Source organism: Eurypyga helias, unplaced genomic scaffold, assembly GCF_000690775.1.
Source record: "Eurypyga helias isolate BGI_N326 unplaced genomic scaffold, ASM69077v1 scaffold52281, whole genome shotgun sequence".
Lineage (NCBI taxonomy): Eukaryota > Metazoa > Chordata > Aves > Eurypygiformes > Eurypygidae > Eurypyga > Eurypyga helias.
Genome location: NW_010231221.1, coordinates 3,014 through 25,000, shown reverse-complemented (window position 1 = coordinate 25,000; position 21,987 = coordinate 3,014). Strand labels below are relative to the sequence as shown.

General features: G+C 43.1%; 1 protein-coding gene across 1 annotated transcript; it reads left to right on the top strand.

The window, feature by feature from the left end:
- Positions 1 to 7,524: 7,524 nt before the first annotated feature.
- On the top strand, positions 7,525 to 21,766 carry LOC104516582 (sine oculis-binding protein homolog; the record flags this gene model as incomplete). The annotated part of the gene is made up of 3 exons (XM_010160957.1): positions 7,525 to 7,663; positions 9,491 to 9,676; positions 21,615 to 21,766. Coding segments are annotated over 3 exons (477 nt in total), but the record flags the coding sequence as incomplete, so codon positions are not given.
- Positions 21,767 to 21,987: the final 221 nt, after the last annotated feature.

Below are 21,987 nucleotides of genomic sequence, written 5' to 3'. Positions count from 1 at the left end.
GATGTTTGTCTGAAAGGGTGAGGAAGAAACAAAAACAACATTGTGTGAAGGAGAAAAATTACACAATTTTATACTAATGCGTTGGTATTAAGCACTGGCGTTAACCTTCGGGTAGAGAGTTTCTCTTTTTCAATCGCGGGTAGCTGCTTAAGGTTAGAAACCTCAAGATTTCAGCTGACTTAAAAATTAAAGGCGGGTAGAAACGGCGTTTCGAACCAATGCGATTTCTGTTCGAGAGCAAGAGGGCTGATGGCAGAACCTTTCACAAAACACAGGCCACCTTTCGATGCAAACAGTGCTATATATGCTGTGCGTTTTTAGTAGGACAGTTGGCTGCTGTCATCCAAGAAGGGGGGAGAGAGGGGGGGAGGGAAACAAAAAAAAGTGGTCTTGAATTTTTGACTGGTTGAGAAAGTTAAAAATTCTGTGGTGATCATTTACTGTTTTTTCTTTACTGATGAATTAAGATGTCTAGTTATTCTTCACAAAGCCGAGGAATACAATAATGGAACAAATTGGTTACACTGTGCAAGATGTTTGCAGCGAAATGACAGAGGGAACACAATGTGCCCTTGTGTAGGTTCATATCTGTAATGTTCAAACGGGCTGACTGTTTCCCTTCATCTGAACTGCTTTCATCTGGACCAGTGTAAAATAAGCTCTGGTAAGTAATCACGGCAGAGCAGAAAGAAAGGAATGTATACAGCAATAGACAGCCTAAGCTGTAAAAACTGTAACCCGAGTATCAGCAGCAGATCAGATATCAAGGCTTTAAGGTAGGGGAAATGAAAGAGATGAAGGGGAGGAAAAGACGAGAGAGGGAATGGAAAAGTCAGCTTGGAAAGTGAAGGAGAAGTAGGAGGGCCCCCTCAGGGAAATTTGGCTGGGGGATTAGGGAATTTTATCATGGTGTACAGTGACCTACTCAGGTTTCAGCCCACGTTGGATTGAATTGCCTCTCTTTGCTAGCAGAAAGAAAAAGGACTGGTGTATATGTGATTTTTTTTTTTTTTTCTTTCCACCCTCCCTTCAGATAATAAGAAGGCCATTGGTACTAGTGTCTATTTTAAGTACAGCAAACACAGGGCACTATGAATGAGCAATAAAATTACCTCATCACAGGGACTTCCTTCAAGATTTGCTGTTTGATAGAGTCAGATATTTACTCTAGAAGGATCACAACAACTAACTGCTTGGTTTGGTGTCTTCCAACAGTAGTGTCACAACTCGCTTTTAACATGACTGGATGGATATTCAGGTTGCTTGCTCTTTCTTTATGCCAGATATTAAGTTACATTTTTGTTATCCTAACCTAATGTGCACAATGGTTCTAACAAATTTTAATTTGATACAGTGTTGTGTGCAAAAAGCATATGACTCTGCACAGTTTTCTGGTATTACATTTCAATGAAGAATATATTCAGGAGGAACTGGTTAGTTTTGCTGTGACCTTCACAACCTCCCTTTATTTTTTCTAGTAATTGTTTTCTTTTGTCCTCCTTCCTCCTTCAGATGATGCTTCCCATTTTTTTTTTTTCTACCAGAGGTAGCATTGTTCACCTCTCGCTTTGGAAGAAGAGCAGATAGTTATCCTGAAATTCAGTCCAGTGCTATTTCTCACTCGCTGGTGAATACCCAACAGGTCCAAAGCTGTGTTAATTAGGGAACCCAGTACTATTTTAAGACCAAAACATTTTTTACAGTTTCATTGATGAAATCACCTGTCAAGGTGCGGTGATGGCTTCCTCATCCATCCCTCCTCAGCTTATTTCCATGTGCCACCCCGCTGCCGGGCAGCAGTGCTGCTCAGGAGGAGCAGCTGGGTGCTCCGCAGTGTCGTGAAACGAAGTTACATCCAGTACCGGATTGCACTGGACCTTCTCCTGAACCAACAAGGCGATGTATCTGCGTGTCACTGTCAGTTGAGAGGCGAGCAGTTAATTTGCGCTGTAATTTCGCAGGGCTGCTCCGTGTGCCCAAGGAGTTTACCGTCTATAAATATTCTCAATAACTAATTTGTATCTAAGACTGGGCTTCGTTCCTGATGCCTAGAGCTTAAGACAGCCCCATCTGTTATAGTTTAATAGTAAACTCATCAGAAGATCTTTCAGTTTAGTGTTTTAATATTCCCCATTTGGCATTTAAAAGTACTACTGTCAGAAGGAGGGAAGCGGTGAAGCAGGCGTTAGCAGCGCTGTGCCTGGAGCGAGCCAGAGCGCTCGGAAGATTCCAAGGAAACTCCTCCCTTCTCTCCTGAAAAGCAAAAGAATGTCTTTGGGAAAGTGGAAAAGCAGACAGACTTTATCAGTTTTACTCTTTCAGGAGGCTGAGGTGGAGGTTGAGGCTTTATTTTCTCGGAGGCCGCGCGGAGGGAGTTTTGTGGGATGGCTGCGGGGGGGGGTTGCGTTGTCTGCACAGGGAGCCTCACCTGCCCGCGCACCGCAGGAATAGTGCTTCCCCAAACGGGACGGGCATTACAGAACCCAACGGGAGGACAAAGGCAAGGAAAGCCTCAAGAAGTTTTTCTTTCTGCTGGTGTGAAGGTCTAACCGTAAATTTCAATATGGCGACAACATGCATAAGCAAAGAAAGCGAGGGCTGGTAAAAAAAATAAATCCAGGTTCGCATGGTGACTATAGAAACGTTTTTATTTCCTCGGCGCAGTGAAAGTGAAAAGTGAATTTGTGGGGCTCTGCACTGAGTGGGTTATGCACGTAAGGAAATGGAATGGAGCCACTGTGCTTCCTCCCAGATCTGAAATAAACATTCAGCAGTAAAACCTAGAAGAAAATGAGTCTGACAGACTCGTTCTCCCCTGCGTTTCCTGCCTCCGTGTTTGCCAGGCCTCATTCCGTGAAGCCAGGCCTTGCCCCCTGTGAATAAGGTTCACAGAAAAGGAGAGGCAGGAGGTCTACGGTGGAAAGAGAAGCGTGGCGTAGCTTCAGCATGTATTAATTAGCAAAGATTTGGGAAAATGATGCATTGCAATGTAAAAAATGAAGCTGTAGGTGTACTGTTACGATGAAATGAATCCTAAAGTGGGAATAAATGTGATTATATTTTTACTGCCTAGTGCAGAAGTCAGTCTCATGAAGGAGAGAAACCACAGTCTGGTGAGTCAATACACTCTTCTTCATCTTTCCCATGAATAGGAAGCAAATTCGAGTCAAAATACCAATGGGCGTAATATTTAGTTACCCTGTCTCTTCCAGGAGGGAGGGTATTTCTGTATAGTACAAGGATAGAGAAATCATACAGTTCAAACGTCTGAATTACACATTGCCCCGCAGTGGTGATAAGTGGTTTGGAACTTAGCAGGGGTGCAAATGAAGAGTTGCCATCGATCAGCCTCAGCAATGTTGTGTAATTGGGGCCACTGGTGTGTTTTTGGTCCGGTTCCTTCGTCAGGGATGAGTTGGCGGTGGATGTCCTGGCAATTCGGCAGCTGCGGCGGTGTGCCATCAGCTGTGGGATGGCAGAAGGTTTGGCTCTGGTGGGATGTTAACCAGCTGCCTGGGTGCGCCAGCAGCTGAAGAGGTTATCGGTGTTTCCACCGCAGCCTCAGGAGCCTGGCTGCTTGGTGCACATGCAGGAGGTCGCGCGTGGCCTGGAGATGTGACGTGAGTGCAGGATGTGGGGCAAGGCTTCTGTGCTCGTCTTCTCAGCTCTGGCGCTGGCCCACGCTGCGAGCGGCACCGGGACTGGGTCTCTTGGATTCCCCGCAGAGGACTGAGCATCACCTCCCTGGCAAGGTGGCTTCTGTGCTGTAATTTTGCAGGGATATCTGTAGACTCCCTTAGGGTTCAGTGGGATTGCTCTGGGCTTGTGGGTCCCAGCTTAGCAGTGTGATTTCCAGCTTGGGGTTTTATTGATGATGGGCAAAGCTTTTCCCTGGAGTGCTGGTCTTTCACCTCATTCCAGCCCTCTGGCACAGGTGTGGGGTTGCGATGGCAGCTTCCATCCTGCAGACCCTCCGCATTCTTTCAGGGAAGAGTCTGAAAGCAGGCTCAGTGCTTCTGCTGTCCTGTTTTTGGAGAAGCTTGGAATTGCAGCTCCTTGCACATCCTCCATCAGGTCATCCACACTCATCTTCACATCTTCTTCCTGGGCTTTTGGAGGCCCATAATCTCTAAGTTCAGCTGGTTTTTCTCTGCTGTCCTGCTCCAACCTTGGGTCCTGCGTTCTTGCTTTTCTCAAGCACTTTGTTACAATCGTCACTCTTCCTTTCACTAAGCCTTCAAAGCTTGTACATCTTTCGGTGAGCTTCTGCTCTGCATATACAGGTTGTGTGTTAATTGTCTTGCTTCCTTTCCTGTACTACATCAAGAACTGGGCTTTTTTTGACTTTTTTCCCCCCTCCGCATTCACACAGAAAAACTGTCTCATCTCATCATTTGTGTTTTAACTATGGCCACCACAGTAGTCTTTGCAAATCCCATCTTGTTACCATATCTTGAATCCATATATATTGGGCCTATCATTGAAATGGAAGAAGTGAGACAACGTGGGAACAATGAAATAATAGTGGTCAGCTTCAGGGCAGCAGCTTCAGCAAGGACATGACCTCTGTGACCATCATCTCGACTGACAGGATGTTAGGCATTGCTGCAAATGGCTATTGTAGTCAGGAGTCTAAGGGAAGGGGATGTCAGAGTTCTGTGGATGTCCCTCTGTACGAGAGTGCGGAAGAAAACATTTCTCAGCTTTGACAACCAGCTTGCTAAGGATGGGATCATCCCCTTGGCTCGCTGTGTATAAAGTGCTGTGTAATGAAGCCCTGCTTGTTAGTCACTGAGAAAATAGTGTTAAGGGTGATCAGCATCATTGTAATAGGTAGGATAAATTATGAAGGAGATTGTGTTTGTTTGTGTTTTAATGTAGCATCCTTGTTGAAAGATCAGAGTGTTGAAAAGGTGCTTACTTTTGTTACTGCTGATATGCACCCTCATTGTACTCTAATTGAAGTCAGGAGGAAAGACCTCAGTGATTTTTTTTTTTTTTTTTGTTAAGAATCAAGTCTATATCATGAGTAATTTCAAAATGACATGTATTTTTTTTCCATTATGAGTGTTCATTTTTGTGCGTCACTCATCATGGATAGTAAAAATGAGGCTTGAAATGTACTTAAACCTTGTGCTGTTACAAGCTCAACCATCATTTTGTATTTGTGTCTTCAAAATCTAGTCATATATGAATTTTCAGAGTAAAATAAACACATATACAAACTTGCTTACATATTCCTTGACAAGTAATTAGAAATTACTCATTGCCTGAGTTGATCAACAGTGCAAATGAAACACAAAGCATCCACAGGAGGCAAATTTAGAGCTACTCAATTAATTTGGTTGCATGGGGTTTAAGTCAGGAAGACTTTTGTCAATTGGTCTCTACCTCCCTAGATTAGTCTCTAGGGCTGCATCTGCATAGCTGGAATTCAGCAAAGCAAGGGAAGCTGACAGAGGTTGCCTTCGGGCCTCCACGGACCCTTTCAGGTCATTCTGGCTGAGCCACGGTGGCGAGGTTTCACTCCCTGTTTCCAGGTCCTTTCATTGATGGATTCCCATGGGTTGGAGGCAGGGTTAGTGCGTCGAGACTCTCGGCGCTGAGAGAAGTGTTCTAATAAGCTAAAAAAAACAAACAACTTTTGAAAAAATTCCCAGTTTTGCTGGTATTGAAGACACACAAGGCTGCATCATTCAAACGAGAGTTAAAATATTTATTTTAGAAATGAGTGTAGGTTTTAACCACGTGACACTGCATTGTACTCGTTGTTGCATGCTGTAGTAGTGACGTAGGTCAGATGTCACGGGGTGTTGTAACGCTTGACGCTAGAGGTGGAACGATGCAATGTTCTCCGGCGGCTTGGGGCTGCACAGGACAGCCATGGAATGGAAACTTCCAGCAGGAGGTCAAGTGAAAATGAGAGGAGAGGGAAAAACCCAAAAGGAAATTGAAGCTCCAGCGGTGTGCTGTGGGTTTTTGTTTTGGTTTTTCTTTTCCTGAAATGTGTGTTTGTAGCACAGTTGCACTGAGGACACCCCTGGAAGAGTACAAATTGCTTCTGTTCATTGCCAGTAGCCGCTTTGCGGCGCTCCTTGAGTGACAGGGACACCTATGCAATCCTGGTGGGATGAATGAGCCTGGAACAGGGCAGCTCTGATGTTCTGGGGCGGCATGCCTGCTGTAGCTTTGACTTTGGGAGCAATTATCATCTGACGAATTTTATTTATTTATTTACGCAACCATGGAATTGTGGTGTTCTATCATTAGACTTGCTCCCACTCCAAAATTAAGCTAGAGCCGTTACTAGACAAAATCTAGCAGCCTCCAAATTTGACACGTACCATTTGTTTTGAATAGGTGTCGTATTCTCCTTATTCCTTTGCTGGTAGCCAGAGTCCCGTGGGACGGTGCTTATCAGGACTGTTATTTTAGATGTCAAGATCTTAAAGAAAAATGAAGTTTGGAGTTTGTTTTAAAAGAGTGATAATGAAAAATGTGTGGAGACAAATAGAAAGGCTTTGTGTGTGGCTTTTTTGTTTCATTTTACCGTTGTCGTACTACTTCAAACTGATCTTTGCCATCGCTATAATTCATTAGCTGGTTTCCTTTGGTAATTTCCTAAATCTGTAAGCTGTAGAGCTCCGTGGCACTATTTGGTTTCAGAAAGCTTTGTTACCTGGCTGCAGATTTCTTAACTTACTCCACTAAATCTTCTGGCCCAGTAATGAGTATTTTCTGCAGAAATATTTTTGCCACATGACCTAGAGGACGTGTTTTTAATAGAATTTGAGAGTTATGACAGTCATGTTCCATATTTTGCATTTCCATACAAACATAAAATGTAACCACACGGCTGCTTGGAAATTGGTTTGAAAATAAATATGGCAAAACTGAGAAAGGTTTCCTTAAACAAATATAAGAGATGTTTGTATGAAACGTTATGGTAAAATGCTTTCACGGTGAAGGGGTTTTAAGTGGTTTGATTATGCAAGGGCTTATAACTCTGCGGAAAAATGTCTTTGCTGTGATTTTATTTGGTTTGGTTCATGGGCACCTCAAGGAACTGTAATTGTGTCAGTGACCTGCTCCAGCTGAAAAGACTGTAGTGCAGTAAGATTGATTAACTGCTGGTTGGGGAGAAAAAAAAACCACCTAGTTTTCTGTTATTCTGTGGCTGTAGTCTTAAATATTTTATGGCAACACAGACAAGTTTGTGTGGCGAATATATGTTAAAATATTTCTGACATCGCATGCCAGAGCAAAAGTCATAAATAACTCTCCTTTTCATTTTCTTTATATTACAGATGTATGAGTCTGTGTCATAATTACATGTGCCAGTTGGAGATTTAAATGCATTACACTTTATGCACTTGACTTATAAAACGAACATTAGTCTTTGAGGAGGTGGGCCAAACCTGACACTTCCCCGTGTAGCACAGATACGGTTCGATTTATGCAGTCCTCCCTTCCTTCCAAATGGTTATTGATTACATAAATAAGTAGGTAATTTTTCTCTTTCAGAACTTTGCAGAAAACACTATGAATGAGCTCCTTGGCTGGTATGGTTATGATAAGGTTGAACTGAAAGATGGAGAAGATATTGAATTCAGGAACTATTCGGCAGACGGGGAAAGCCGCCAGCACATTTCTGTTCTCAAAGGTAATAAGACTTCGTGTTTCTGTGTACGTGCAAAGAAGGATTTGAATCTCAACCTGTCTGAGTTGGTGTGGATTGGGAAGCGTGTTCACTGCTTGCTTCGTGGTTGGTTTACATAAAAATACCTGAGAGTGCCTTCTGGTACGAGGAAGCCAATAGGGTACGAGGAAAATCACTTAACAAAATTGCTGGTAGTAAGCACTTGCTAATATGTCTTCTACCCTTTGTGAGTCAGTTGAAAGTCATGTACCTGTGGTACCAATAAACTGCTCACAACTGGAAGAAAGAGGGGTCGCTTCCTTAGCAGAGTGGCTTTGTGGAGCTCTTTTGCTTTCAAAACGAAGGCTTTTTGGCCTTTGGCTTTTTGAAGCACTGAAAGATTTTGAGCTGGAATATTCACAACGCATGTAGGAATGAATGTGAATGTTCTCAAAAGGCTCCTCATCCAAGTTGGTACTATACTGTCAGCTGCAAGTGCTGTTGAAATTCTTCAGGGATGGAATTCGTTTGGGACAGTGCAGGATCTTCACGATTCAAACTGTGAAGGATGGGATCCAGGCTGTTCAGTCGCTGCCTTCCGACTCCTCCATTGCAGAGAATGAGTAGGGACTTGTCACCTGAGTGAAGAGTAGGAAATTGCTGCATCTTGACTTATCCAACAAGAGTTCCTCCAAGGTGAGGTAAAGAGAGGAAATGGCAGCAGCCTTCCTGCTCTTGGACTGCCGTTTTTCACCGTGTTTCTGGCCAGCAGTGTCTGGGTTTTCTTTCTGAGGGCCATCAGCAGCATTGTATTCAGTGAGTGTTGCAGTGAGAGACCTGTTCTGAGGGAAAGATGGCTAGAAAACGGTGGAAAAATTAGAGGTAAGGTGAACCAACCTAATCGTATTAAAACTGAGTGTTTGCAGCTTGTCAGTTCTGTAGTGACATTGGTGATCGGTATTTGCTTTTCATTGAAAATGCAGTGTCATTAAGCCACCTTTGAAGAAACTTGTTCTTGTGTAGTAATGTGATTAATTTATTTATGTTTTAATAAATAGATCTTTTATTGAATGATTTGTGGCTCCAGGCTATGCCTGATGAAATTTGTGACATGCTTCTTTTATAGACACGATACACATCGTGTGTTTTATCTACCTAGCAGAGATGTCGAATACCTCTGACAGGTAGAAATTTTTGGTGTATGGAGGGAAAAAAGGAAGAGAGGGAAAAAAGTGTGTGTGTTTTGTTTTTTTTTTTTCTGAGAGATGGCAAGAGAGGGAATAATGGGAATCAAGTCCTGCACCATAGCTAACTGAGGTGCATTAGAGAAATTCCTGAGACGACTTGGGATTAAAGAATTAGAATAATAACTGTCATCATTTAATGCACACTTTGCTATAATTTCAATATTTTGTTCCTTTCTTTAAATAATTTTCATTATTACTACTCATATTGATAGACAATTAGGAATTATTTTGTTTTTCAGTTTATGCTTCTTTCATTGGTGAAGTCTCAGTACCCCGAGTGTGATCACTATGCAAACAGTAGAAATAGAAGTAAAGGACAGGAATAGGGTGTCATTGATTAAATCAGGTGTACTAAGGATAAGCATGACAAAATAATCCCACCTTTTATGGGGAAAAAGGAAAGTATGAGTGATTTTTAAAAAGAGGCATTTCTGAAGAATACTGGAAAATACTCATTTTTCAAAAGGGAAAATAGCTGCGATTTTTTTTGTACACCCTTCTTGTATCAGCATAAGTCATGTAATGGACAGATTGGTGAAAGTATGTAGGGGCATTTAAGAAATATATTTGTCATACTGTACAACGTGTTCTTTGTGTTTTACAGAAAATTCTTTGCCAAAACCAAAATTACCTGAGGACAGTGTTATTTCACCATACAATATAAACCCAAGCTACCCAGGGCTTGCCACAGGAAATGGACTTTCAGACTCACCAGCAGGGTCGAAGGATCATGGGAATGTACCTATTATTGTCCCATTAATTCCACCACCTTTCATAAAGCCACCAGCAGGTAAGTCCTAATGAACATTTAAAAATGGTTACTGTCATTGACACGTCCTGAGATTTTCTAAGCTGTCATGGTCTAGCAGAGAGCTGATTTCCAAATGTTTAAAACCCAGTCGCAGGGAACTTCAAAATGGAGTGGGAGAGTGACTTACTTTGTTAGTATTCTTGAAAAACTTGGGCAAATCAGACTTGTGCTGCTTGTGACACTCTGCATGCTGGGTTATACTCTCAGCACTTGAACACCATTTGCTTTTAGGAAAAAGACTTTGTTCTGATGAATAAAGCCTTTCAATAAATTAATGGAAGATGATTAAATTAAAAATAGGCTTTATGAAGGAAACAGTGTAAGAGACAAAGCCATCAAATCAATATCATGTCTTTATAGCAGGTTAACAAGCTCATCCTGGGAAAACTGTCTCTTGATTCTCACTGAAGTCCCTGACCGCTGTCTCTTGAGGGTTTAATGTGATCTTGACTCTACCCAGGAGACTGCACTGAGATGTTTTACAATTTCATTAGATTTTTATCAGGAGTGATTTTATAACATGCCATTCCTCTGAGTTTGCATGAAAAATGATTTATTCCACACTGCATCCTCCTTACCATAATCTGTGAAAGTACCTCTTATGGCCACACCAGGGTGATTAATTGCTGTGTTATTGTTTACTGCTGTACACGGTGCAATAATTGGTGAATTTAAATAGGAGCAGGCTCAGTCCTGTTTCCATGGACGTCCCTGGGTGTCGTTCTGAGTGCTGTTGGATGACCAAGGCACTGAGGAGTACAGGGTGACCTGCGATACCTACCCAAGAAGGGTAGCTCTCCACACAGAGAGAGAGAGGCAGCTTGGCTAAAGAGTCCCCACCGGCTGTGAAGACACTCTTGCAGAGGCAGAACGGCTTGTAGGGTCAGGTGCCAGATGTTAGATGTTCCCCTCTGCCCTTCGTTGCATTGACTAAAGGTAATTGTAAAATAGCATTCCATCCAAGAAAGCATTTGACTGTTGTCTGTCATGTGATAGACTACACTTGCCCCTCCCAAATTATTTTTCTGCCATCGAGTTTTATCTCTAAAGAAGTATACTAATAATGCTATGAATAATTTTCAAATGCTACTCAATATGCATTCCCTGCCAAAGACTTTTCATCTATTTTATATGATATTTGCTAATTACCAAAGCTATTTGGGCCCATTCCTGCAGCCTTTACACAGCTAAAGATCTCAGGCCATATGGGCTGGATCCTCAGCTGTTGTTGATTTGGCCCTAAAGCTTTAATCAAGGGCTTGTGCCATCCCAAGCTATTTTCTCCTCCAGTCTGAGTCATGAATGAATCCAGAATGCTGAATTTGTGGTACACGAACACAAGGCTATAACATGCATTGTGCAAACTGCCACAGTTGCTGGATTTTTACGACATCAAACAAGCAGGACGAGATGGAACTATGAAGTAGAAAAACAAATTACTGCAACAGTAGTTAAGGGGACACAAGGGAACCTTGGCCGAGTCAACTGCCTACTGTTCTTTGCCCGTCCACCTACTATGTGTGATCCCGTGGTCAAATGTATGGGTAAGGGTAATGTGCAAAGAAGGCTTTTCCTAAGTATTTTTGTACTTCGGGTTTTTAATTCAGTAACTCATAAGGATTTTCTTTTGTTTTACTCGTGTAGGTGATAGGAATGCATAATCTCTGCCTCCTCTGACTTTGTCCCATGATCAGCAGCGAGCACTAGGTTACCATGACTTCTGAGCAGATGAGCGTATGTGTCTCACCTTTGTTTTAGAGAGCAAAGTTTGTGAGGACCTGGGGGGGAGGAGAACCACAACCTCTGTAGCGTTTACAATAAGCATCGGTAGTAATTGCTTTGTTTTATCTTAGGGCGTAGGTGCCCTAGTCGTGATCACCCCGAAGAGGCTGGCAAGAAACAACTGGTGAATACAAGTAGAAAAGGGAGTACAAAAGAGCCAGGAGAGCCGGTGTGCGAGGCAGTGGTCTTGACAGTGCACCTTGACACCGTTTTGTGGGTACTACATCAAAGTGGAAAACCTCAGAGTGATACAAAGCCAGACAGGAATAACGCTGGGGATGTTTTCTAGGAGCCCCTCACAAGCACAGGGGGCAATTTGGGAAAGAGCACAAAGGTGCTTCTCTGAGTTGAGCAGGCACACGAAAAAGACTCGTGTCATCTAAAGCTGAAAGTCAGCATTTTCACTATGAGGGAGAGACAGGCTATGGCTGACCCGCCACAAGGACAGAAGCAGCTTACATTGGATTGAGTGAATAAATGAAGAAAGGGCACAGGGGGGAGAGGCAGGGAGAGTCCAAGAGAAAGCTTCGGTGTTCAGATGCTGGGCAGAGAAAGGGATCTTTGCAGCCTACGTGAACAGGCATGCGTAGGACCAGGTTACGTTACAGGCCAGAGAGAAAACCAGGTAGTGATGCGCTGCAGTGACTGAGATGCTGAGAATTGAGATGAGTCCAGACTTTCTGGATGGATGGGGGAAGGTTTTAGATATTGTAGAGGAGAAAAATCTACAAGATTTAAATATAGCTCAAAAGAGAGTGCCCACAGATGAAAATGATATCTAAATCATGAACCGGAAGGACAGGAAAGATGATGGTGTGGTCCACCGTTACTGAGCAAATAATATGGAGTGAGCACTCAGGGAGGAATTATTAAGACTTTAATTCTTGCTGTATTGATCTTGAACTGAAGGGTCTGCACCAGTAAAGAAGTGCCTGAGAGACAGGCTGAGGTGTTCATTTGGACAGGAGAGCAGTGGTCTGGAGAGGATAAGCAGATCCAAGAAACAGTCACAATGAATTATTAGTTGAATAATTTTTGCAAGATAAGATTCTGTGCAGGTAAGAGAGAGAGCAGAGCACAGAGCATGCTCACAGAAGCCTGAAGGGAGAAACGGGAAGGATTCTCTGCAAGGTGCACTCATCTAGCAATGAGGCAGAAAAGGCACTGAGGGAAGACAGTCAGGAAGCCAGGGGAAACAGGATTTTCAGGGAGGCAGGTATGATTCTTGGTGTCAGAAACAGCTACCAGCACAAGAAGGAGGAGGAAGGAGTATTGATCCTGAACTATGTCAAGGAACAGTCACTGAAGATTTCAGCAGATTCGGTCTTCCTTGAGCGTGATGGAAAACTCTGAACAGTGTCTTACCTGTATTCATGCTTTGAACGAACAGGCTAAAACTTTGAACAGTTAACAAAATTACCTTTTTTCCCTCATGTTTGTATTACAGTAAAGGGGTGGGGTTTTTTTGTTTGGAAAACCAAATAATTTTGAGCAATCTGACTAAAATTTTATCTCCAAGCTGTTCAGGTTTCTGTTTCAGTCAGATGAAATATTAAGTAAACATTTGCTTATACAATCCTGGAAAACATTAGGCTGCTACCTGACCAAATAGAAACAGCTCCGATAAAGGCACTCTCTCCTTGCTGTATCCCAAAATTCCACCCAAAAAAGGCTGAATTAAACACATAGGCCCCATGTGGTGCACTGACTGTCTACAGACTCACGTCAGCGGAGGAGACTAAATCCGAAGGATGCCCGTCACTCGCGTATGGAGGGACTGCGAGAGCGTTCCGCTGACCTGCACCACCAGGTAGACAGACTGCACGCAGGCAGTGCCCATCGGTCGGGGCTTTAGCAGTCAACATCAGCCATCCGCCCTGCATCTGCAAGCAAAGAAGAAGTCAGAGCAGCCTCCAGAGGATCGGTGTAATGGTCTCCTGTGGCTGATAAGCACTCTTTTTGCCTAGCAGGCTGGTAGCTACCGTCAGTGCGAGCAGCAGAGTGTGAGTGATCTTCAGGGTTAGTCTCGAGTACGACCCATGGCGAGAAACTGATACTAAGATTAGTTGTGCTTGGTGTGAGAAGATTCTTTTTTTCTACAAAGCTACGTAAAGAGACTATATTTTTTCAATTAAAAAAATTACATAGAAATAGCAAGGAACAAGAAGACAACAGCCAGGAAGGATCTAGGAGTAGAATTCCCACCACAGCTGTGCAGGGTGGATGACCATAATATGCAGCACAAGAACATCCCAACTGTTACGCTGCAGCCCTTAGTGATAGAGTGGATCTCCGAGGGCACTTAGGGTGACTCTGCCCTTTTGCTCAGACAAGTTTGGACTGCTGTTGTTACGCAGGATGAAGGAAGGCTAGTCAAAGAAGAATGCAAAAAATTCTTTCAATGCAGGCGAGAACATGCCGCCTCCTTCCCCTGGCACCTGCTGGAGGCTACAGCCTCTCACTTTCCCTGGGTTTTTAAGTGTCCTTTGGTTTACTTTCTCTTGTGATCCCCATGGCAGTGCCTCAGCAGGGGGGTACAACTGCTGTTTGACCTAGACTTTGAGCATGGGTGTTGGCAGCCCCCTTCCCTTTCCTGCCTCCCTCTGCGTGCAGGTGATGCACAGAGTACACCGGCTGTGCTCGGCACCCCAAACAAGAACTGGCTCCCTGCAAGGCTACGAGGGGAGGCCGCTCTCAAGAGGGGCGGTGGAAGGGGAGCAGAGGGGTCGATACCGTGTAGTTGATTGAGTTTTCTGCAGGGGGAAAAATAATGCCCCCTCCTAGGGTTTTCACAAGATACTGGGCACATCTGGGTAGGCAAAGGGGGATCCTTCCACTCACAGATCAGTGCCTCTACATCATGTTTGGTTTGGTAGTTTCCAAATGATAATGATTGGGGTTGTACCAAAAGTTATTGGGAACTAGCAAAAATGGAAGAATTGGCTGGAGGAACTGTATCTGATGGGGCAAAATGTCCTTAAGGAGGAGCAGAAACATTTCCAGTAGTGAGTATCTTGTGCCTGTGACCTAAGCTGGCAAGGAAATGTCTTATTCAAATACTAAAATGAGTAATTAGATATTTTATAGAAAGGAACAAGTGATTTTCTGTGTTACAGCCATGTTATAAATGTTAAAGTTTATGGGATTTTTTTTGTAAATACGAGTGTATATGAGTAACTTGGTGCGTCAGCAGGGCTGATGCAGCACACCACGTGGGATTAAGCCAAGTCGCTGCCCTACGACCACCCTGGAGCTGCTCACTGTAACCTCTCTCAATATTTAAATTATATTGGAGGAATCTAGGGGCACAAAAGATGTTTTAAATGGTAGTTAGCAGGGCAGTAAAAATTATTTCCAAGATTATCTGTCTAAATTCACCAAGGAATTAGTTCTATGACTGCATTACCAAGAAGTCTGATTTCAGGCGGAACCCAGTGGCAATTTTCCTTAAATAAAGACCATATTATCAGATCTAATAAGGACTATATATTGAGGAGACTTTCATTTTACTACGCTCTGGATCCTGCCTAAGTATTTCCCAAATCTTATTGCAGCTGCTAAACAGCATTACAATTTCTCCAACCGCAGTTTTAGCGCTCTCATAAAAGACCACCACAACAAATCCTATAGTCACTGCTCTTCAAATTCTTTCTCTTGTTTTCCGTTTGAAACATCATCTGACTGACACTGATGGTAGGGTTATTAGTGCCTGTGTTTTACAATGCCAATGGTTGCCAGGATGCCCTATCTAGCCCGCTGTTGATGTCTTTTGTTCTCTCCCGAGGGCCAAGTGTTTTCTTTGTCCTAAAATGAAAATCACAAAGTCTACATACACACTTTAAATATTAAAAATACACAGGAAGTTCCCAACCGCCATTAGCTGAAATAGGTGCTTTTTGTTTGTATGATTAAAACCTGCCTAAATGCCAGGTTTTATTTGTGTTGTGCATTCAGTCCTTACTGAACTAAGCACGAAAATGTGTTTCAACTCCTGCGTAGAAAACGTAGGCAAGCCATGGTTCCCCAAAATGATTTTTTTAAAAAGAGCTGGGACACTCTGGGACTGCTCTGGCAGAGCACTGAACTTCAAGAGTCTGGTCCTTAAAAGGAAACGCACTGCAGAGCCCCTGAGGTATTTCCATAGCGATGGTTGCAGCAAGCTTTCTGCTGTCAGCCCTGTTTTTTCATCTTCCTCTCGTAATTACTTTTTTCAAGATACTTTTGTTCCTTAGGTTTGCCACACACTCCATGTATTTAGAGGATCAGTGTTTAAGTGCTATCACACGGGGGTCTGCAGCAATGTCTCAGTTCTTCAACCCTTCTTCTACCTTGCTTGGGATCATCAACCTCAGGAACGCCTTTGGGGTAAAAAATCCAAACACATGCTTCTCACTTTTCTTCAATGGCGAGCTGGGGTTTCAGGAGCGGCAGGCGAGTAACTCCGAATTAACCATTCGGAAATCCTGGCAGGTTGCAGTGGAAACAGTGAGCCCTTATTGTTAATGCCGCAGATGCTAGAGTCAAGTTAGGATCTAATTTCTTTAAAAAGCAAGTTTTGCAGCTTTTCATTAGAAAGTAGTTGTGAAAGCAGCTAAAATATTTAAAGATGTGTGCCAGTAGATTCAGCACAGTTCCCAGCATGGGGTAAAAAGGCTGTTCTAGCTCCCCCAAAGTACCCTGGGCTCAGCACTGCCTGTGTGAGGGAGTGGGATGCAGCAAAGGGAAAAGAAAGGAAGACAGAATAAAGCAGTAGTGGGGAAACACAGCTGCTCATAGCTGTGGTGGAAGGAAACTCGCATGCCAGGAAGAGATGAGCAGTGGGGCGACACCGAAGAGGGATGGGATGCCAAATTATTTTCTGTATCAGAACACAGATATAAGTGCAGCCAGGGTACAGGTTTCACACAGGCTCGCTCAGTCCAGCGGAGATACGCTTTGAGATCTCAATCCCAAACCCTATGCCCTCGTCTTCCTTCTGCACAGCAGGACCTCTTCAGTACTGCAGTTGGGCACCTTCAGGAGTGATACTTTCTTCTTGCTGGGAGCGTTAATTTCTGCTGAATTTCTTGCAAGGAAATGTGGAAAATAAGGTTTTGGAGTACTTGTCCAGGGATGGTCATCTTCAGGATTAGAGCTGTAGCTGCATTTAGTTTCACCCAAATTCTTGAAAATGGAGTTAAAGTTGAAAATGCACATTAGTTAGTTCAAAACAGTATTAGTAGGATATTGCAGCCTAAAAGTTAGTAAACTGATCAGGATTTAACTCCAGAATTGTAGGGATTTTAGGATCATCCTGCTAACCACTGTAGGCCATGCTGGTTTGTGTAGATAAAAGGAGAGAGCTGTACGTGATGATTTACCCTGGTTGTACTTGTTGCCTTCTTTCCCTTCCCCTCCTCTCCAAATTATGGTTCCATATAAGATCGATTAGTCTAAACTGCTGCTCATTGGGTTTAAGAGGAACAATTTTCTGCAGCTCCTTCACACTGGTTTGAAAGGAAAAAAATGCCAAACATTCTGCTTAATTAAGACCTAAAGAGGCGGTGCAAACTTTTGATGATTAATTGAAGCATGCTTTAGACTGATGCATATTTAGTTATTATAATGTGATAATTTTATCTTGTTATACAAACTGCTCCCTTTGGGAACATGATTTAACACTGCAAACACTCCGTGTTTATTGCATTGTTCATTATGAAAAATGCACAGGCTAAAAGCCACAAGGAGATGTATCTGAACAGTATCTGTGCAGCGGATGCAGGGAGTGCTTTTTCCACCTGTAATGACACCACCCAGGGGCAAAAAACCATAGTATTGGAACTCCCACAATAGCTCTCCCTATGAAGAGTTGAGAACTCAGAAAAGCAGAGGCTGGAAGTTTAGGTCTTGTGCTGTATGTGGAAGGAATATGTCTTTCTATTACCTGGTGTAATTATGGATTTTTTGCTGAAAACTCTCCTGTTACTCTTTGTTTCTGTGCCAGCTCCTCTTTGTCTCAGCTGTATGAGTACCCGTGCTACCTGTTGCGTGACAGATCCGAGAGTATGCTAAGCATAAAGTCATGAAGTCACAAGCCCAGATGGAGAAAAAAAAGTATAGTTGTTAAAAAATAGTTTCTTTCACTTCAAAATGATCTATACCAGGACTTGCAAATGTTATTTTCATACTTTACAGACATGTGTCAGCCTAGCTATGTGAGTCCTGAAATTGATGGTGAATGATCTTCATCAGAAGAGCTGCTCCAGCGAGAGCTCACATGATGGATATAGGCATGCTGTCAGGATGAGCTCATGTTACTCAAGCGGATATGCTAAGCTACACTGCCAGCAAAAGTTTATCTGTGAGCAAAGGAGAACACTGCCGATGTAGTGTACTGGGGTAATTACTGTGGAGAAGCTTTCGTAGTGCAGACCTAATCAGAGAAAAAGATTAAAGATTCGAGACAGATAAGCAGCCTCAAACTACTGGATTTGAAATTCCCTGCTTCCTTGCTGCAGTAGGTTCTTCTTGCTGAGTGCTCTAGGGATGGGAATTTGATACATTTTCCTGAAAGGAGGACAAGAATCTGGTAAAGTGATTTTTAAAGAATTTGGCCTTAGGAGACAAAAGTCTGTGAAAAAATGAGAGGAGTCTTATCTTGAATGGAAGATTTGAATTACTGTCTTTCGGATTATTCCAGTTTGTGTTTAGCAAAAGACAGTGGCTAAACCACCATCCTTTGGCATTCCTTATTTGCACACAATCTTAATTTTTTTAAGGTACCACTTCGCACTGCTGTGGATTGTAATGGTAGAAATACATGGACTGTTACTTTTCCGTTAATGTTGCAGTCCTCTTTTTCAGTCATTAAGCTTAAAACGCTGTCAGGAAACATCCCTATTAGTTAATTTCACAACTTCTGCTCAGATCTCTACTGCAACCAGTGTCAAGAAGGAAGGCACATGATCGGATTGGGGCCTTTATCCTTGCCCCCAGCTGTCATCCACACCCATAAGCCATAGGGCATGGCTCTGGTCCTTCTCTCTGCTGTTCTTAGCTTCACTTTGAACCTGAAAGAAGGGGATCAGGTTTAGAGCAAGTCTTCCTTCCACTAGGCTGCACAGGACTCTTGGTGATGGTCCATAGGGAATTAGTCATGTAATATTGGATGTTTTCTTTCTTCACCTGCTAAATTGCTTTACAAGAAGTTAGAGTTGCATCCAAAAATTTACTTGGGCAAACCTACACCGGAGGGTACAAGGGTGACTTAAAAAGTGACATGCTAGTGTACTGTTCCAGGGACCACGTGCTCTGAAGTACTGTTGTTTCCTGGCTGCTTTACGTGGGTACACTCAGCTAATCCTTTTGTAGCCACATTCCTGAGGAAGAATGGAGGAGGCATCTAGTTTTATTTTTACTGTTTAGTATTAAAAGGACTGTATTGTATATGACCATTCCCTGCTGAGTGGGGAAGAAGATAGTGGAAAAGAGAAAGAATTCAAGTTCTGTGTATTTAGGCAGACTCTTTCTCTTCCTTTCTCCCTTCCTTCTTTCAAAATGATAAATATTTTCATTGATGTTGAAGATGCCTTCTGGATATCAGTTGTCTCTTCCTGGAGGTGCAGACAGCAGCTGGAAGTAGTTTGTGGACCATTCTCTGCTGGTTTATTGACAATCAGATCCATTGCTACAGGTGAAGCAATGCTACTTTAAAGAGTTCACAGTGGGGTGGTGGTGAAGTTCGGCTGGTTAGGGCATGGGAAGGCAACAGCTTGACAGGGTAGGTGCCTCTCCTCTCTCTTCTCCTCTTCTTGACAGGGATTGGGAGGAGGTCTTTGGCAGAAGGAGGTAGATTGAGCCTTACCTCCAGCAGAGGTGTGTGTAATGTGACTTTGCCATGTAAACAGTTGCTGCTGCTGGGATGCTGTGTAATTGAAAGTGAACAGTTGTGTGGTCTTTCTCATCACCCATGGGAGAGAGTTCACGGGTGTCGATGAACAGGGAGTTGAATGGTAGCTGCGGTGCTTCCCCCATGAAGTCACACATGGAAGTCCCTGAGAATCCCAGTGGTGGAGCTCTGTGATGCTTCTCCTTAAAATCTGTGCCCCAGACGAGCCAACCTGCTTCAGAAAGAGGTACTCCAGCACCTACTTTGCCAGTGAACTCTCTTTCAGCTCTGTAATTTTCTTTTTTTTTCATTTATCACAGTTACTTTTGCCAGAAATGAAGGCTGTTACAAAGGTATCACTGGTAGATCTTCTGTTTTCCCGAGTTAAAATACTTCTTATCAGTAGGAGAATATACATTGTTGTTATCTGAAACAGGAGGTTGCCATGTGTTTCCTTTGGTTCACAGGATCTTCTGTTGTTGTGATACATTCAAAGGGGCAAGCTGAGTCTGTAAGGAATCGGTTTATTATGTTTCCAAAGTAGCTGAATCAGGACACCTTTGTAAAAGCTTAGTACTTCAAGTGTCTCAGGGTAAAAGTGGTGGGAAGAGCTCTGGGGCTGTGCTGGAGTAGGTAGCATCCTGGCCAAAACTGGTCCAGAGTGAAAGCTGTGACAGCACTGTGCAACACCACCGTAACAGCACCCTGCACGTCTGGCTGAGATTAGAGCCAGCTCAAGGGCCTTCTTGACCCTATAGATGGCTAGTGATAATTTTGGCCAAATTGTTTTGATTTCCCTTGATGTTCAGTATATGAAAGCATTTATAAGATTGGCAAGACCCGCTCTGAAGGGCAAGTCATAAAACACGTTAAACACAGATCTGTGTTATAACTTAGCCTTAAATACAGGTGTAAAGGTAGGCAGTCTGATTAAAACTAAAAAGGTCATTATTTTATGTTGTACAATTTTATTTGTAGCTATAAATCATTGCACAATTTGTGGAAGGAAAAAAGTTATTAAACTGGCAATATTTATTCCGTTAAGGTGAATAAAATGCAGCACGTAGTTCTGAGTTATGGTAGACGGGGAAAGGAGCCAAATCACTCTGCTAAAAATTAGTTTGCCAATAATTTTACAGAACGATGACAGCGTAGCTTCGAAAACAAATCCTTTATAGGGAAATGGGATGGCTGCATGACAGACTCTCTGAGCTACGAATTCTCCACAGCTCATGGACCAGGAATTGCTTTAACAATTAGTCTTTGGGGATTTTTTTTTTTTTCCCCAGAAGTTAGACAATGGCTGCTGTCTGTAACTGAAGGGCCACTCTGTATCATAGACTGGACATAAGAACTGAAGAATTCTGAGTTTTAAGTCAGAAAGATTCCTGCTAACTTACTGTCTTGATCTGTTTAGGAGGCTTAACTATTCACTGCCCCATCTGTGACATTGGGGTGGGAACGATGACCACACAAGGATATCGCTAGCACTTCAGTAGTAAGGTCTGGGTTTTTTTTTTTTTTCACGTGGCAGAAGGCAAACACGCCACATTTGTAACACACGTTAAAGAAGAGCTTGAGACAGACTCAGGAATTCTGAATTAAAATTTGACTGATGAGCATGAAGACTGGAAAATAACCTGGCAGACTTTACCACAGTGCTGCATCTTCCTTCTTGCTCAGGTCCGTGTTTCTGTGAGTCCTGCATTCACACAAAAGCTCCCTGTTCTGCACGCTGGTCATTATTTAGAAACAACACTGAGAAGGGGTATTTCATGTTCCTTCTCATTTGGAAGAGGGCTTTTATTAGAGACCTGCCTTGGTGCAGTACCTTCTGGGTGTGTGTTACCACCTTGCTGAGCAGAACATCTCAGGGGCTTGCTCCAACAGGCTGCAAATAGCAAGAACAAAGCAGCAATACTCATTAAGCCTCTAGTCTTGGTTACTCGTGTAATAAAAGAGTTGTGCACTCTTAAACATGCTAAAAAGCTCTCGAGATTTCCAGAGCTTTTCAGCAGTGCACCGTTTCTTAAGCTAATAATCTTCTCCAGCCATCTGAGGAGCTTTGCCAATCTGCTGAGCCGGGCTGGCAGAGGTCACCGGCTGCCTGAGGACAAAGCTGGGGGTCACAGGCATGCACAGTTCTGCTCTCAGGCAGCGAGGAAGTTAGAAATAAGGTGAGCCAGTGCTATCTGAGAGTAAGTGTGCAGATGTCTGAGGAAGGTGTTTGCATCTCATGTAAACATTGTTCTTATATTTTTGTTGTAGAAGATGATGTGTCAAATGTACAAATAATGTGTGCCTGGTGCCAGAAAGTTGGAATCAAGCGCTATTCCCTGAGTATGGGAAGTGAAGTGAAATGCTTCTGCAGCGAGAAGTGCTTTGCAGCTTGCCGAAGAGCATATTTCAAGAGAAACAAGGTAAGAGGAATAAGGAAAGATATAACCTACATAGACATAGCTTTAATCAGGCCCAGCCTGCCTCTCATTTAGCATCTAATAGAAGCTCTTTTCTTTTGTTCTCTCTATTTCACCTAGTCCCTCCACTTTCCATCTGTATTGTCTGTTGGACTGTCAGCCCTTTACTAACCCTGTTTCTTTCAGTTTCCTTCAGCTCCATGCTTGGGTTTGGTGAGAGTCAG